This window comes from Lingula anatina, chromosome 3 (genome assembly GCF_051362555.1).
Source record: "Lingula anatina isolate TDL-2025a chromosome 3, LinAna3.0, whole genome shotgun sequence".
NCBI classification, from domain to species: Eukaryota; Metazoa; Brachiopoda; class Lingulata; order Lingulida; family Lingulidae; genus Lingula; species Lingula anatina.
This window is the reverse complement of record NC_141769.1, coordinates 25,042,286-25,058,269: the sequence shown is the minus strand read 5'-3', so window position 1 is coordinate 25,058,269 and position 15,984 is coordinate 25,042,286. Positions and strand designations below refer to the sequence as shown.

General features: G+C 34.3%; 1 protein-coding gene across 9 annotated transcripts in view; it reads left to right on the top strand.

Moving 5' to 3' along the window:
- The window catches only part of LOC106174611 (guanine nucleotide exchange factor VAV3), a 29,804-nt gene that overhangs the window by 2,087 nt on the left and 11,733 nt on the right, over nucleotides 1-15,984 (top strand). For 3 of the 9 annotated variants that reach the window (XM_013556247.3, XM_013556246.3, XM_013556248.3), the window contains exons 3-15: nucleotides 1,632-1,690; nucleotides 7,628-7,699; nucleotides 8,251-8,328; nucleotides 8,918-9,056; nucleotides 11,760-11,852; nucleotides 12,182-12,250; nucleotides 12,759-12,962; nucleotides 13,287-13,382; nucleotides 13,617-13,688; nucleotides 14,097-14,189; nucleotides 14,379-14,470; nucleotides 14,784-14,829; nucleotides 15,389-15,409. In XM_013556247.3, coding sequence (XP_013411701.2) covers nucleotides 1,632-1,690; nucleotides 7,628-7,699; nucleotides 8,251-8,328; nucleotides 8,918-9,056; nucleotides 11,760-11,852; nucleotides 12,182-12,250; nucleotides 12,759-12,962; nucleotides 13,287-13,382; nucleotides 13,617-13,688; nucleotides 14,097-14,189; nucleotides 14,379-14,470; nucleotides 14,784-14,829; nucleotides 15,389-15,409 — 1,134 coding nt within the window. Of the gene's footprint in view, nucleotides 1-1,631; nucleotides 1,691-7,627; nucleotides 7,700-8,250; nucleotides 8,329-8,917; nucleotides 9,057-10,250; nucleotides 10,363-11,759; nucleotides 11,853-12,181; nucleotides 12,251-12,758; nucleotides 12,963-13,286; nucleotides 13,383-13,616; nucleotides 13,689-14,096; nucleotides 14,190-14,378; nucleotides 14,471-14,783; nucleotides 14,830-15,388; nucleotides 15,410-15,984 lie in introns of all 9 variants that reach the window. The other 6 variants (XM_087009954.1, XM_087009955.1, XM_087009956.1 and 3 more) reach the window with 6 other exon arrangements.

Sequence of the window (15,984 nt, the reverse complement as noted above, 5' to 3'; positions counted from 1 at the left end):
AATGAATTGATGCATTTAATAGGTTATTTTTATCAAAAGCTGTTTTTAGTGTTGCTTACTTTCTGGCCAGGGCAAAGATGGGAAATGAATTGATGGGTTTAATAGGTTATTTTTATCAAAAGCATCCTGGTTAATAGGGCTGTGCCCCAGTGATAAATGTGCAGTAATAGGTTGTTGCAGACCATCACTGTAGCTTTTAAGGCGGCTGTCTAGGAATAAGTCTTAAAACAGGGAAAATAAATATTGGTCTCTCGGAAGGTTTTCATCCTTTTTATTTTGAAATGGAAATTGCTGGCCTGTGCAAATATTCAGACATAAGGGAAGATGCATGGGGAGACGGTATATTGAGGGGTAGGGGTTAAGGTCCTTTTGTCGTGTTTGTTTGTTTGTCCCCATCTTTGTTATTCATAAATAAAGCATCAGGAAGCAGAATTTTGCGGAATGTTCTAGTTTGAATGAATGATGCTTGTAATGTCATTGAAAAGCAAAACTTGAATGTTTATTTTAAATCAAATACATTTTATGTCAATGTCTAAAGTAAATATTTCCAATTTCTGTCTATAGAGCTATAAAAGATACACCACAGTTTTATCTAAATTGTTTCAGATGCCTGTGTCAGCTGAGTTATCAAACATATAGATATTGAATCTATTAATTTTAAGTAATTTTTATGGAGACTGACATGTTTTCAGAAATTTTTTCCTATGACGGAAATGTAAACTTGGAAGAATATCGATATTAGAGAATCTGCTGTGTTTTTGATGGCAAAATAAACCCAGGCAAGCACTTTGTTAATGGTGTATAATTTGTCTGTTAATGAGAGTGGTAAGTTTGATAACACAGATAAAAGCATCTTCATTCTTAACACTCCCCCTGTATGAGTATCTATTAAAACATTCATTCGTTCTATATATAGAAAAAATATTTCACCACACGCCATGCAAAGGCACTCGCGTATGTAGCCCCCCATACTTCATTGAAGTACAGAGTAGATTTATAAATAAACAGCCTGCACAACTCTGAGATTTTAGTACCTGAATATTGATATACCTTGATTATAAATGTTTTTGTATATATGGCATGTTGAATTTTCACACATGTGCCATGTAAAAATGTTTCTATATATGCCAAGTAAGATGTAGATTATATATATTTTCGGTGCTTAGTACTATCATGAATTGACCAAATTGGATTATGCACGAGCATTGCCATATTAGTATACAGAATGCAGATTCATTCATATTTTCATTGTTTCAAATGAATAGCACAACAATACCCCCCCCCCCAAAAAAAAAAAAAAATAAATAAATAAATAAATAAATAAAAAATGAAAGAAATAAAAAAAGCTGTAAAAGTTCAATTTCAGGATCTTAACACATTGATTTAATTACATGATACATCTTTTTACATTTCAAGAAAAGAATATAATAAAACTCACTTGTAGTAAACTGGTTTTGATAGATGATTATAGTTATGGAAAGGTGTTAAATAGGGGATAATTCTGTGGAAATTTTCCAAAACAAATGAATTTTACATGGCCATAAAATTCATGTCAGTATTTACACTTGATGCACTCAAACAATTATATGTTAAAACTGTTTAAACAGTGTTGATTCTGTTTTATTTTCCAGGTTCTTAACACACTGTCCAAGTTGTCCAAGTCGGAGTTGGCTTTAGCATCAGGCATAGAGTAAGTATACTTGGATGACTGCTATTGTTTAAAAGATGCTAGTTAGCATATCTGGGCATTGACAAGTGGAATTATATTATTTTCTACAAAAAGTCTGTGTTTTTGGAAACCATTTTAACAACTGTGGTTTTAAAGCATTTATTGATACTGGCATAAAAGATAAAGATTATGCCACCTTTGAAAATATTCTAAAGATCAAAAACAATGTGCAAATGACCTGAAAATAGCATTTTCCTAGTGCAACAAGTACATGAGGATAATTTGACGAAACCTACTAGAATGATAAGTGTATGTTAGACTGGGTTCCCATACTTAGGGGTTCATGCTAAATTGCTATCAGCTCAAGAGGCTTAAATGTCTGCCACACCTACCGAATCAGCTAGGGATAAAGATAATTACCCCCTAACAGTTTTACTGGGTGTGACAGACATTTATGCCGGTTAGTTTGATAACAATTAATCGAGATTCCCCAGGGAGATAGATCGATCCAAATATCTGTGGGAATGGTCCCTTATATAGGCATACCCCTGGAAAGAAAACAACCAGACTAGTACAAGTGTCTATTTTCCTGGTACTAGTTACTAAGTACTGGATGATATATTACCCAAGGGATGAAATAGCTACTTATGCTGCATGTGGTTCCATTGCTGGTAACCTTTGGTTAGTATTTGGTGTATTGCAGTTTATATCTTGTGTGTATCAGATAAAATAAATGTAGTACAGATAGCCATAAAAACTCTTTAAAATAATACAGGGGAAAATCTTATCTTAGTGGTGGGTCATACCCTGTGCTGAGAAACCTGAAATGCAGATATTAGATGTCACAGATAAAGTTGAGGTTAAAGTCATCAAGTAACCAATATAAATTACATATACTGCGAGAAAGAGCAAAAAGAAAGATGTCCAACTGTATTCCAAGACTAACACTAAATGTCCTTGAGAGAGATTACTCCCCTGCTTTAATGAATAAAAAGCTATTTGGTAAGGGATGGATGGGGCTGTTGGACAGATAGAGACAGACTGGGAAATGGACAAATGTTGTCAAACGGAGATCAAAAGAGCAAGAAAGAAATATTGCATTGGAAAGAAAAGTAGAAACGGATCAATTAATGAATGGATAAGTTCAGTGTATCCTGTCTTGGAATTTCACAGCAAATCGAATCTTCCTTTTAAAAAAGTCAGTTTTTTTCCTACTCTCACATCATTGATTGAGCTGTTCGTGCACCTGAATAAGATGTTTGTAGCATTTCTAATCAAATGATTTAGTTGTAAATGTTCACATTTAGATGGCTTTAAGTCTTCCTGGTATTTTTACGAAACGTGCAGAAACTGAAATGGTTTCAATTTCATTTCTAAACAAGAAACCGATAGCAAAATTTTGTAACAGGGCCATCCCCCCCCCCATAATATAAAATGATATCAGGTGATGCCTTATGGATAAAATTTTTTGATTTGAGATGTGTTATCAATTATAAGATCTGAATTGGTAAGGAGAGGCAAGAAGCTTTACAGGATAAAAATTTGGATTTTTCAAATTTAGACTGCCATAAGTCTTCCTGGAATTTTTACAAGACATGCAGAATCTAAAATGATCTCATTTTCATTTCCAAAGAAGAAACTTTTAGCAAAAATGTATGACATGGCCAGACCCCCCCTTTAGAAAATTTGGCAAGGTGCTAATGCTAGGGATCTGTAAGGTTCCAAGGCCCAGGAGAAAATTATCACATAAGTTATGCTTTGGATAAACTTTTATCTGAGAGGTGTTATCATTTGTGAGATCTGAATTGGTAAAGAAAATCCAGAAGCTTTGCAAGATTAAAATACAACTTTGGGGCATTTTCAAACATGTGCATTGTGAAAGATACCTTCAAAACAAATAGATTGATAAAAGAAAGAATTTATTTGATGTAGTCATTTTAGCAATGTCAGCCTTTGAAAGCATACTGGTAAATTATACTGAGATGCACTGGCCTAATAACATTGCAATTTCCTGATGTACAGGAAGACCCCATCCACACTGACAACTTGTAACTTATAAATGGAGATATGTTTGGTGGCAAGAGACAAAAAAAAAATTTTTTTTGGAGGGTGGGGTGGCAACAACTTAGGATAGATATAAAAAATCCACACTTGTGATGTGGAGGAAACCCACCAAGGTAGTTGGTTTCTTATAAACAATCTGTAATAACCCCAAGGTGTCTCATTGTAAAAGTATTTTCAAGTCAAGAAGTCATCAATGGGTAACTTTTCCTATTTTCTTATTAGATTGTGTCTTACTGTATTACCCTCTGCCCCTTACGGCCCCCAACCCCCATTGCCTTCTGATACTATTAAAAACAAGTTACAATGTGTTATTAACAAGTGTCCTTGGAAAAAAATTAACCCAGCTGATGAAATGGACTGATGTTGACACTCACTATATCACAGGCAAATTGCAATAGTGTGCCCTAGATTTCAAAGCCTTAAAGGGATAATAACTCCTCGTTTTAGCCAAAAAATGAATTTTCCTGGAGTTAACAACAATTTTCCCCATACTTACCAATGGTTAATGAATTCATTTTTATATTCAAATTTAGTCCCTTTTTTTTTCCAAAAAGTTTGGTTTTTGGTAAAAAATCTCTTAAGAGATTATAACAGAGTATAGCCATTAATGGAGGTCATGTGGTCTGAAGACAAGCTCAGATATCAGAATAATAGCTATAACTGCCGTTTTGTGCTAAAACAGAACATATTATATTTCTGTGAGTTATTCACAATGTTTTTATTGTGAAATATAGATCTCATACAAAGAGTTATTATCCCTTTAATATTAGAACTATTATATACTCAAAGTATGACTTTAAATGATCCACTCAAGTCAGTCCTAAGTGATCCTTGTCTGAGCAGACCATCATCTGATTGGGTGGATTTATATGAATAATAGTCTCAGATAGACAGGATATGAAAATATCTATCCTGCGCCACCCAATGTTGAAATTGTTTATAAAATTCCTGACATGATTGAACTTTTTTATCACATGATTGTGGTTGTATACCACCATCCCGTAGCATTTGTTTTTCATTAAAGAGGGTGGTCTATGTCACTTGGTATCAAAATTTATGAAACACATCATTTCTTTATTAAATTGTGTATTTTGTATAGTGTTCCTGCAAGCATTATATATGTTCCAAGGAAAAATAATCTTGCTGGAGGAAAATATATTGTTTTTATTTGTTCTGGCATTCAGATGCTCAGTGTTCTAGAATTTTTATCAAATTGAAACTTAAATTCACCTGAGTGTATGACAATTTTCTTTCATTTTCTTTTTTCCTTCTTTCTTTTATAAAGTTATTAAAAGAGTGATATATTTTTTCTTAGTGTTGAGTCCCATATACTGTCCTTTTAAGAACTTTCTTCCCAGCAGACCTGCAGTAATCTTTTACACAGCCCTTGAGATACGTGAAATATGCAGGAAATGTTTACCCTCCTGGCTGATGCTGGGTTGATCTAAAATTTTATAACCAAATGAGAAACAAAATGGAGTGTTATAGTAATTTAGGTACATTTAATTTGTTGTTAGATAGGTCTTTTTGGCAAGTTGAAAGGTAAATTTTCATACCTTGACATATAGTTGATGTACTTCATGATACATGTAGCTTATATTATGAGATTTGTTAGGTGTTTGCCAGACCTAGAATAATAACAGCCTTAATGAAATGATCCTAAAGAAGTTGCTTTGGATATTACGTATTAGGCACTCCTCATAACTTATATGTTTTGACAGTTGTTTTTTCTGGTACCTCAGCACATGTTAAGATGTTATTTTTACGATGATAGGGAGCCTAATAAGCATGATCGTTCTTCTTATGGGTGCAACGTCAAGAAATGGGAGGCTGGATGAGAGGGTTCCGTAATGAAATATCAATCTACATAAAGAAAAGAAAAAAAAGGTGACAGCATTGTTTGTTTATTTGATATTCAAATTCAAATGAGACACATTATATATATATATAACCATGTTAAATGGCTTCCTTTCCCCACATGAATAAAACAAGATTGCAAAGAGAGTAAGGCAAGCTGGTAGACAGACAGAGACTCGGACAGAATGACCGACCGATAGACAGACAGACAGGGAACAGGATATTCACAAGAGAGGTCTGGTTGGAGAGTAACTGTTTCTGCTTTTTACTTCCTGGTGCAAGTTCATTTTCTTTTTTGCATACGATGTTTAAATACACAAACAATCTGTCTTGAGTAAACAAACTGTGTGTGTTTTAGAATGACATTATCACGATTAATTGGGTTATATATACAAGAACACACTCCGGATGTTTTTTGATAACCGTCATGTGAAAAAAAAAGATTTCCAAAAACACAGTCTAAAAATAAAGAGCCCAGTGTTATACCAGTGAGGAAGTAAATATGTTTGGATACATAAGTGGGCAATTTACCATTGCCCACCCTTTTTACGAAAAGAATAATGAGAGAATTAAGAGCCCTGTTTAGTTCTGTGTTATCATCATAATTTTCAATTTAAGTGAAGTATTTCTAAAAATGTTAGTTTTATTTTATTAATTGTGTGTGAGCATTACTTATGTGCAGAAGAATTAAAGATTTTTTAAACAATCTGGGAAATAAGATTATAAAATGAAAAATTTCAACTACTGATTGAGGTTGAAATGTTGAATGGTGTCTCTGACTTTCATTTGCTATAGATAATTTCATAAATATATGAATTTTGAAATGGCTGTTGAAATGTTAAATCTAGTTTGATTTTAATTTTTTAACTTAATAAATTTTAATTCCTTTCATATTCAAAGATCATGTGCCTTTTTTAATTGCTGAAGCTTATTTCAGCCATTGTTCTTGAGAGATTGTACTCATTTAAAGATTTAAAGTTTATGATTATTGAAACTTCCGGATACAGCTCAAATTGCACTTTTTTTGTGGAATGCCCTAAAATTACTTTGTGATGAACATTTATATTTAGAATTTATGACCAAGGCTAAATTTGTTGTTAGATTTTGCATGCTGTTGCTTGGTTACTAAGCATACACATAAGTGTTTTGGTAAGGATCATCTTATGGCTTTTCGTTACATGGAAATTCTTTTGATTGCCCTGATTTGGAAATGGAATGTCAGCTGCCTCCTTCAGAGCACCTCCCCCCTACTGGCCTGTACCACATCTCTCCCTTAATACCCTGTACCACATATCTCCCTTACTGGCCTGTACCACATCCCTCCCTTAATACCCTGTACCACGTCTCTCCCTTAATACCCTGTACCACATATCTCCCTTACTGCCCTGTACCACATATCTCCCTTGCTGCCCTGTACCACAACCCTCCCTTACTGCCCTGCACCATAACCCTCCTTTACTACCCTGTACCACAACCCTCCCTCATTGCCCTGTATCACAACCCTTCCTTACTACCCTGTACCACAACCCTCCCTTACTACCCTGTACCACATCCCTCCCTTACTGCCCTGTACCACAACCCTTCCTTACTGCCCTATACCACAACCCTTCCTTACTGCCCTGTACCACAACCCTCCCTTACTACCTTGTGTGACAGCTTTCTCTTAGTAATGCCTTGTACCAAAACCCTACCATAGTATACTGCAGCATTATTGCCCCATACACAATCCAGCTGCAATCATCCACATTCTGCACTATGCAAACTTAAAATTACCATTTTGGCATACAGTACTGCACCTTGTCCAGGCATTCATTATATACTGAAAATTGCTCTTTCTTGACTTCCTGAGGTTCACCATCCTTCAAATTAAAAAGGAAAAAATACTTTAAAAACTGCTTTTGTGCAGGCCCCCCCCACTCCCCCCCCCCCCCCCGACCCCTTTCAGGTCCATGACTGCCCACCATGATCCTTTTGCTCCATTTCCAGATAACTTGGGCTTTTTGCTTTACACCTCTTTTGCTTTTACTTTATTTTTAGTGGGTTTCCACAGGATAATTCCTCCATTCAAGTTGAGCATGATTATTACAATACTTTGGAAGAGCTTGCAACGTAAGTCAGCATGTGGATGATATGGTGACTAGTCATCAGAAAGCTGAATTTCAACATACTGGAGTGGCTGCATCAAGAATCGTTTGTTTCCTTTCTTTTCTGTAAAATTCCTTTATATTTATTATTTTCTTCATGCTTGGAGATATAGCAGTGAAAATACCAAATATTATGTTGGCACATGAGCAGTCATTTAGGTATAAAGTGGATCAGCTTCTGTTGACCAGTAACTGTTTTGATAGAGCTTGCAAAACTGTTTCATTTTCTCCCTTTCAAAAGAAAAAGAAAGAAAATCTCAAAATCAAAGAATGCAAAAATAGAAATATGCTCCCCTTTGTTTGAAGATAACAAAGGGTTATATTCTTGATACAATATACCATATTGGTAAATGAATTTAAAAGGAAAGGGTATTAAGCAATAGAAATGGCTTATGATGGAACAGTTCTGCAAGATCTCTCTGGAATCATCCTGTCAGTAAGGAAGGATGAATGGCTATGAATACTGAATAAAAAAAGAGGTTCTTTAAGTAAAGTTGTATCACATGTGAATTATAGAGGATTTCCCCCAGATCGGCTCAGCAGAGTCCCTAGTCCCGTGGAGGACGTATATAGAACACTAGAGGACAGGGCATGGTACGTACTGATGTAACAGTAGAGGCACAAAGATTAAACATGTTCTGTCATGTTCATAAATGTTATTAAGAAATATATTTTTTTATAAAGGATATATTCACTACCTAATGTTAATCTTATTGGTTTCATAAAATTAATATACTTCTATGAAACTAACTACTGGAAAAAATTGGTTATTGTTCTTTGTTAGTAACATTTATAGTTGGTAGAAATTTAGAAGTAAGATAAAGGAAAAGTTGTGTTTTCTGTTCAGCCAAATAAAAAAAGCTAAATGTAATAGTATTTAGTTTCAGTAATGTGCTTGATCTGTTTCAGCACTGATAATATTGGTGTCAGTTTTCTCACCTGGATAACCTTCAGTGACCTTTGGCCTGAGATAATTCTGACATTTCTGGATAGAAAGGTTCAATTCATGAATGCATAATGTCATATGACACAATTGTTTTATGCTTTTCTGATTGAACAGGTATACTCATTGCTCATACTTTTATCTAACCTGACCATTTAGGTAGGGTTGCCCATAGAAAGAAGTATCCTTTTTTGCCTACATATGCCAGTTCTTTGACCTTTAACCTATGACATTTTATAGTGAGCTTCCAGATGAGGATATATATTCAGCAGTGACGACAGTCGAGGAAGGCGAACAGGAGATTTACGAGGATCTCTGCTCCCTGAGAGGCAGGACAACACGAAGACGAAAGGAACGAGAACGAGACCAGCTGGAGCAGGTGTTTTTCTTCCTCCTATTTCAAAAGATTGTGTTTTTTTTCCATGCATATTTTAATGCTGTGTGTTTTGTGTGTTGATGTATTGTCTTGTTGTTTTATTTAATAGATCCCTGCATGCCTCTTATCAAAATCCCCATGTCGCCTAATATCCTGCAAAAACTGTCAGCTATAAGCTGATCTGTTGGGCTCTGAGGACTGGTAGCACTAGCTTACTGCTCTCACTTTCAATACAACTATAACCCTGACAGAAAAACGTGGGGCAAATATTAAACCAGACATGAATTTCAAGACAACATACAAAAAATGGTGATGGCTAAAACCTCTAAACAGGGCCTTTAACTCAGCTCAAATCTTGGAATGTGGCTGGTTTTTACCAAAATTGCTGACCAGTGCTGACATCTGCATAAAAGTTGACTATTTATTTAAAAACATCTGCCATCATCTTGTACATTTACTTTTGAATGATTAAGATCAGCATGTTACTGGACAGTCTTCTGTGTGAATTTCTTATAATTATAGCAACTTTTTCTTTAATCCTCCTCTTTCATTCATAATACTGAAAATACTTTTTGGCGTTTCTTTTCCTTGATTCTAGTGGTCATGATATTGGTGATAAGTTGGCAAATAAATCCAGTTTTCTAGATACTTACTAGTATCAGGGATGAGATCTTTCCAACTATTGGCAGATTTGCGACTTTTTCTGTGCCAAAATGTCAATGGCCTAGGAGACCCCCCTGGACCCCACGCCATATTTGTTGACTTTACCAATAAAAGACAGCCTCATCCCCGAGTATGTTAAAGTCAGTTTTGAAATATATCTTCCACTCTTTGACCAAGTTAATCTTCAGGTTCTATGGCCCAAGTCCAGTATCCTGTCTTCCTTTGACTGTCCCCTTTCACTGTGACTGTCTTCTTCCAACATCACTGCCCTATTTCAGATAGTTTTATCTGTTCATTGTTGTTATTTGTCTTCAGTATCTAACAGTTTGTTTATGCTTCAGGTGTCAGTGCACTGTTTTGTCTTTTTTTTATTATTATTCTGTAATAGCTTTCTTCATTTCCCAAAAGGATTGGGGTGAACTAGTTTGTTGTTTGAGGCGTGGATTTTTTAAAGGAAAAAAAAAAAACGATAGGGATTAAAATGCTGTGTGCATGTCAATCACTAAAGTGTGCTCACTTAATTTTTTCTCACAGTGAACGCGATATTGCAGATGGAGATGAGTTGTACGATTCTGTATATAATGAGGATGAAGATGATATTTATGAGGACTTGTGTCTGAAACGCAGAAAAAAAGACACTGTTTTGGTATAAAATTTTTCAATTTTATCCTATTGCATTGATCTGCTAAAACTATTTTGGTACGTTTTTCTCTACTTGCTTTGCTTTGTGCCTATGAGAGCTGCTGTCACGCTACAAAAATATCCAGATTCTATAAAAATGTTTCAAAAAATAAACTGATAAATTCACAAGGCACTCAAAACTTTTGACAAAATATTTTTGTTTGCAAGTTTTATCTCATAAAATTTCCAAAATATTTGCTATTTATCACTGTTGCTTCTGAACTATTATTCCTGGTCTGATTATGATTTGCTGATTTGGCTTTTAATCTCCTTAATGGCCACGTAATGAAGTTGTTGATTGTACAATTTCCTAAGAATGATAACTAAGTTCATTAAAGTTAAAAATCCACAGTTTAAGGTTAGAAAAGAGATCAATAAATTTACATTGGGCTTGCACTTTCACTTTTTACGAAATAAAAAGTAAAGGTCATGTAACCTCCTATTGTTACCAGGTTGCGTAGCCCATATTGTACATGAGCTTACTTAATTACAGCAATGCTAACTGCAAGAATCTTTTGAGCTTAGCCTATTAATTTACATTGGTCTTGCAGTTTTACTTTTTACGGAATAAATAGTAAAGGTCCCCCGATTGTAATGGTCACGTACCCCCTTTTGCACATGAACTAATTACAGCAGTGCTACCTGCGAGAATCCATTGAGCTTGCACAAGAGCTTTTTGTCATTACAACAACATGCTTTATGGAGACCTTTAAAGCTGATTGTATTTTAATATAATGTATAAAGGTTTGTATATATCTCTTTTTTTCTTAACTTTATCTTTGCAGCTTTGCCTTTTCTAGATTAGATCCATTTAACAGAAAATTAGCTTTCAGTTTTGTTTCTCACCATCTCTCCCCATGGTTCAATACTCTGAAAGTATCTGGCTTTGGCATGTTGCTCATTATAAAAGTAATGTCTGCCAAACTGTCTACAGAGTAGTGACCAAGTATTTACCACCCAGTACAAAAATGAAGTAATACACCGTCCGAGTAACAGTGTCCTTGAAGTAGCCAAGTTATGAATAACGGAATTCTCCCTAAAATTTGTACTGATTCTGCTCCTAGTCACCTGATCTGAAAACTGGGAATCTAGTTGGTATTATCCCACAATTTTAGATTTTTCCCTTTATTATATATGTTTTAACAAAGTGTGTTGTGTGTATGCTTTACTAACTTTTATATTACTATGTTAGATTATTATATCTGAGTTATAAAAAGGAAGTTTTTAAAAAGTTTTGTCCAGTGTAAGTTAAAAACGTTTTAATAGTAAGTTCTGCTAAATGATTTTGAGGCCTTGCAAATTAAAATTTTCAGCTATCCATTTACAAATATAAAATTCATTGTTTAATTTTTTCATTTCCAGGGTTTTGAACCTAAAACAAAAAGAGAACACTGCCTGAAAGAATTAATTGAAACTGAAAAGAATTATGTTGAAGCACTGCAGATGATAAAAACAGTAAGCAATATTCAGATAAAATATTTTTAAAGGTTTTAAGAGATGAAGGCATAACTTTTTCAATGCTTAGCTCAAAAGTTTTGTTTCTTTATTAATTAAATGATGGCTTATTGTGATAATTTTCAACTGCTTTTTCTCACCAGGGATAATGTAAAACGGTGTGAAATGTTTTAATCTCTGAATCAGTTAAATTTCTTTCAAAGATTTTGCTTGTATTAGACCTTAAAACAACTGGTTATTATAACAAATTGAGCATCTGGCTTGATAAATTAAACTTACTTTCTTATTCAAGATTCAGCACATATACATTCTTTAATTATTTTTTTCAGTTTTTTATACACCCTTTAAAGAACATAATTCCAAGTCCAAATCACGAGCTGATCTTTAAGCATATAGAGGTAGGTGCATCTAATATGTTTTCTATACAATGGCCATGCCCATATTATATTCAGGGTTATTTCTTGGATAAACTTTCCTTCAGCCAAAAAGCTGGATATACACAACCAAATTAAGATTTTGGAATAAATCACATTTTAAACTCTCCTTAGCCAAATGTCATAATTTTCAGCATTTGACTAAGATAAAGTAAGCTAGAAAGACCCCAGGGTCCCGTTACTGAATAGAACTAACAAAAATTTTAGTCTACTTAAACCCAAATAAATCAAAAGTAGAAAAGTTACATGAAATTCTGTTTTTCATGAGAAGAAAAAAATGCCTACTGTTTTAGCCCAACCATTATTGTGTTCAAATTGACTATTGCACATTTCTCTTAAATCAAAGTGGACCTTTTTTGAAGTTAAGACAATCTTTTTAGTCAAAATTTCTCTTTGAAACCAACCCCAGTTTTTATTCCATGCATCATTTCCCTCATGTACATTTTCCTCTCTCTCTTTCTGTCTCCTGCAGGGTTTGGGCAACATTCACACAGCCTTCCAGAGTGACCTCCACCAAGCAGTCAGGAGATCGTCAGCACAGGCCTTGGGAGACTGCTTCATCAAGTACAAGCCACAGCTACTGCTGTATGGGGACTTCTGCTCCAATCTGCCACAGGCTCAAGAGAGGATAGATGACTTGTGCAGGAAGAATGAAATTATAAGAGTTGCTGTTGAAGTGAGTAGTCTGTGTGTAATATTGCCCCTAACTTGTTACTGGAGCAGCAGGCTAGTAGTTGTCCAGTATCCATGGGCAATTCAGAACTCTAGTAGTGCTAACTTCATATTTACCTAAGATTAATACTTCAATGTCTTCATCTTGAGATAAGTCAGGGTTACTGCTCAGTTTCTCTTTCTTTTTTGGACACTGCAGCAGTAGCCCAGTTTCAAAGTGGCATCTTTGTAGTGCTGTGTTTTAAATGTGGTGATTATTATTATAAATAAATAATTTTCTGTGTTTTAATTGCTCTCTGGGTTAAGCACAGATTTTGTTTTACTTCAGGAATGCCAAAGGAAGGCCAATGAAGGCAAATTCCGCCTGCGAGATCTTCTCTCTGTGCCTGTTCAGCGGGTGCTCAAGTATCATTTACTGCTCAAGGTAAAACAGTTCTATCCAGAGAGTAATTTCCAGGATATGACAATCGTTTTAAACTGTAAGAAAGAACGGAAGAACTGGTGAGAAAAAAGGGTACCTTACCAATCATGTTAAATCAGTTGAAGTCATGAAAAAAAAAACTATTAATTAGTGATAGCATTGGATTGGGATTTATCTTTGTTTCAACAAAACCATTAAGAACTGCTGTAACAAAATTGTTTTTATCTTTTTATGTAGGAACTTATAAAACAAACAGACAAGAAAAGCCCTGATAGGACCTTCTTGGAAAAAGCTCTTGAAGCCATGCAAGTAAGTAGTTAAAAATAACACAGCCTGTGTCCCTCATCATATTCAATGACCTGTATGTTAATTGATCTTTTCAAACAATTTATAGATAAATGTATCATTATGTGTCATTTAAACCTATGGCTTGTTGTATATTAAAAGTAGGAAATATTCTAAAGTAGGTTAAACATCGGGCAAAGAGTTTTAATTTGTGGTCCAATGATTTTCCAAAAGATATTTAGTTGCCAAACACTGGATCAGCCTATACTGACAGTGGAATTGCAAATATTTTGTCACTCTCCAATCTCCTAAAAGTCTGTTTCAAAGTATACAACCATTTACAATATCATACACATTTGAACATGTTTTAAGCTGTTGCTCGTGCTTGCCAAAGCAGTTTGATTATGTAGCATGGGCAATTTTTTATTCCAGGACTTGTCCTTGTATGTGAACGAGGTGAAGAGAGACAATGAGCAGCTTCAACTTATACAAGAGATCCAGGACAGCATTGTAGATCTACAGATGGTTAGTGTAAACTGGACACTTAAAAATTAGCCTGTTTTTAAAAGATCACAGATAACCTTGTTACGTAGCATTTAAGATTTAAAAAAAAATAGGACTTGTAAATGTTAATTATCTTTTGCAACCCCTTTTGTATACATTTTTATCCCAATTAGCCAAATTTTTATGTTTAATATTTTTCTTCTATTTCAGCCTGAGAAGACGTCTTTAAAAGACTATGGCAGACTGCTGAAGGATGGAGAGTTGAAGATTAAGTCCCATGAAGACAACAGGTTAAAAACTAGGTAGGCACTAAGTAGGTCTGTTTAAATAATGGAAAATAATAAAGTTTTTCACTTACTTAATATGATATCTATAATAAATTGTCGTTATTTCAAGACTGTCACTTATTAAAATTTAGATGTTTCAAAGGAAAATTTATTTTTAAGTAACTTTAGTTTTTTTATAATTGTTTTGTTCAGACTTTATGTGAGATGTAACAAATCATGTTTGATTGACCATTCAATAGAATGATGATGTAAAATGTGTGTTATATTTCTTCATATTGTTTCATAATCTTTATTTAGGTGCATACTTTGTAATTTTTGTTATTTTAAGGTATATCTTCCTGTTTGACAAGGTGATGCTCATGTGCAAGTCTAGGGTAAGTTTCCAGTTCTCTTTGAAAGGGAGGGTGTGGCTTCCTATCACAGAGAGAAACAAATCTGTCAAGGATTACCTTCTGACAGTAAAGATTACAGAGATTAACATAAATTCACTAGCTTAGAAAAATTAGAAAAAGTAAAATGGAAAATCTCCAACATTTTGTTTTTATTTATGCTATTTGGAAAAATGGGTTGCATAAAATTTTTCAAGTAGCTGTGCTCATATTTTAGTTAATGATGTTTAAGTTGACAGAAGCAATGTTGTCTGATGGAATATATGTAACTATATACTACATCTTCACTAACAGTGCACTATATCATTTTCACATTTAGTTTTCATTTTCAAGTAATTTTAAAGTCACAAAAGCTTACTGGCCTCACTTTGTTATGTTATCAGCACAATGAAATATATACATGTAAAGAAAGATAATGCTTTAGATAAAACGAACCAAGGTCATCTTAAGAGCACTTCTGTATCCTAAATGGTGCAGTCGTTTGGATTTGCTTTCCACGCCTTATATTATTCATATCCAGTATGTTTGCCGCATGTTTTTGTAGACCATGGAAAAGTTCCTATGGGTAAGATGGAATGTGCATGTACAAAGCATGCCCCAAGCCCTCCAGTTTATCTGCATGTCAAAGCTTGCAGATGACACCTGAAGCCGCATTTACAGCCCAGTTGTAACATTTTAGCCTAGTACTGGAATGACTCAGCCCATTCTGGGGTCAGTTTCACAAAAAAAAAAAAAAGAAAATCAAGTCCAAAAGTTTTTTTTTCATGCATAATATTCCATTTGATTTGACTGCTGTTGATTGATCTAGAGTAAAAGTAGGCCCAATATTTTAGTCAAGAATTAAGACCACTTTTCAAGCTTAAGTTCTTTTTTGAGACAGCTGACCTTTGTTATTACAAATTTAACCATTCAAAATCTAATCTGAATGACATATTTCCACAGCTTTTATGATTGGGAATGGTTAAAAATTGCTGTTGCAGTCTAAGTTAAGTTGTCACAACTGTGCTTTAACTGCGCCATTATTCCTGTATGTCAAAGCTTGACAGTATTAAATGTGTATGCCCCTTTATGTGATATGGATTAAACTTGATGAAAGCATTTTTGCTGTATTATCAGATTGATAGAAATAGAAATAGATAT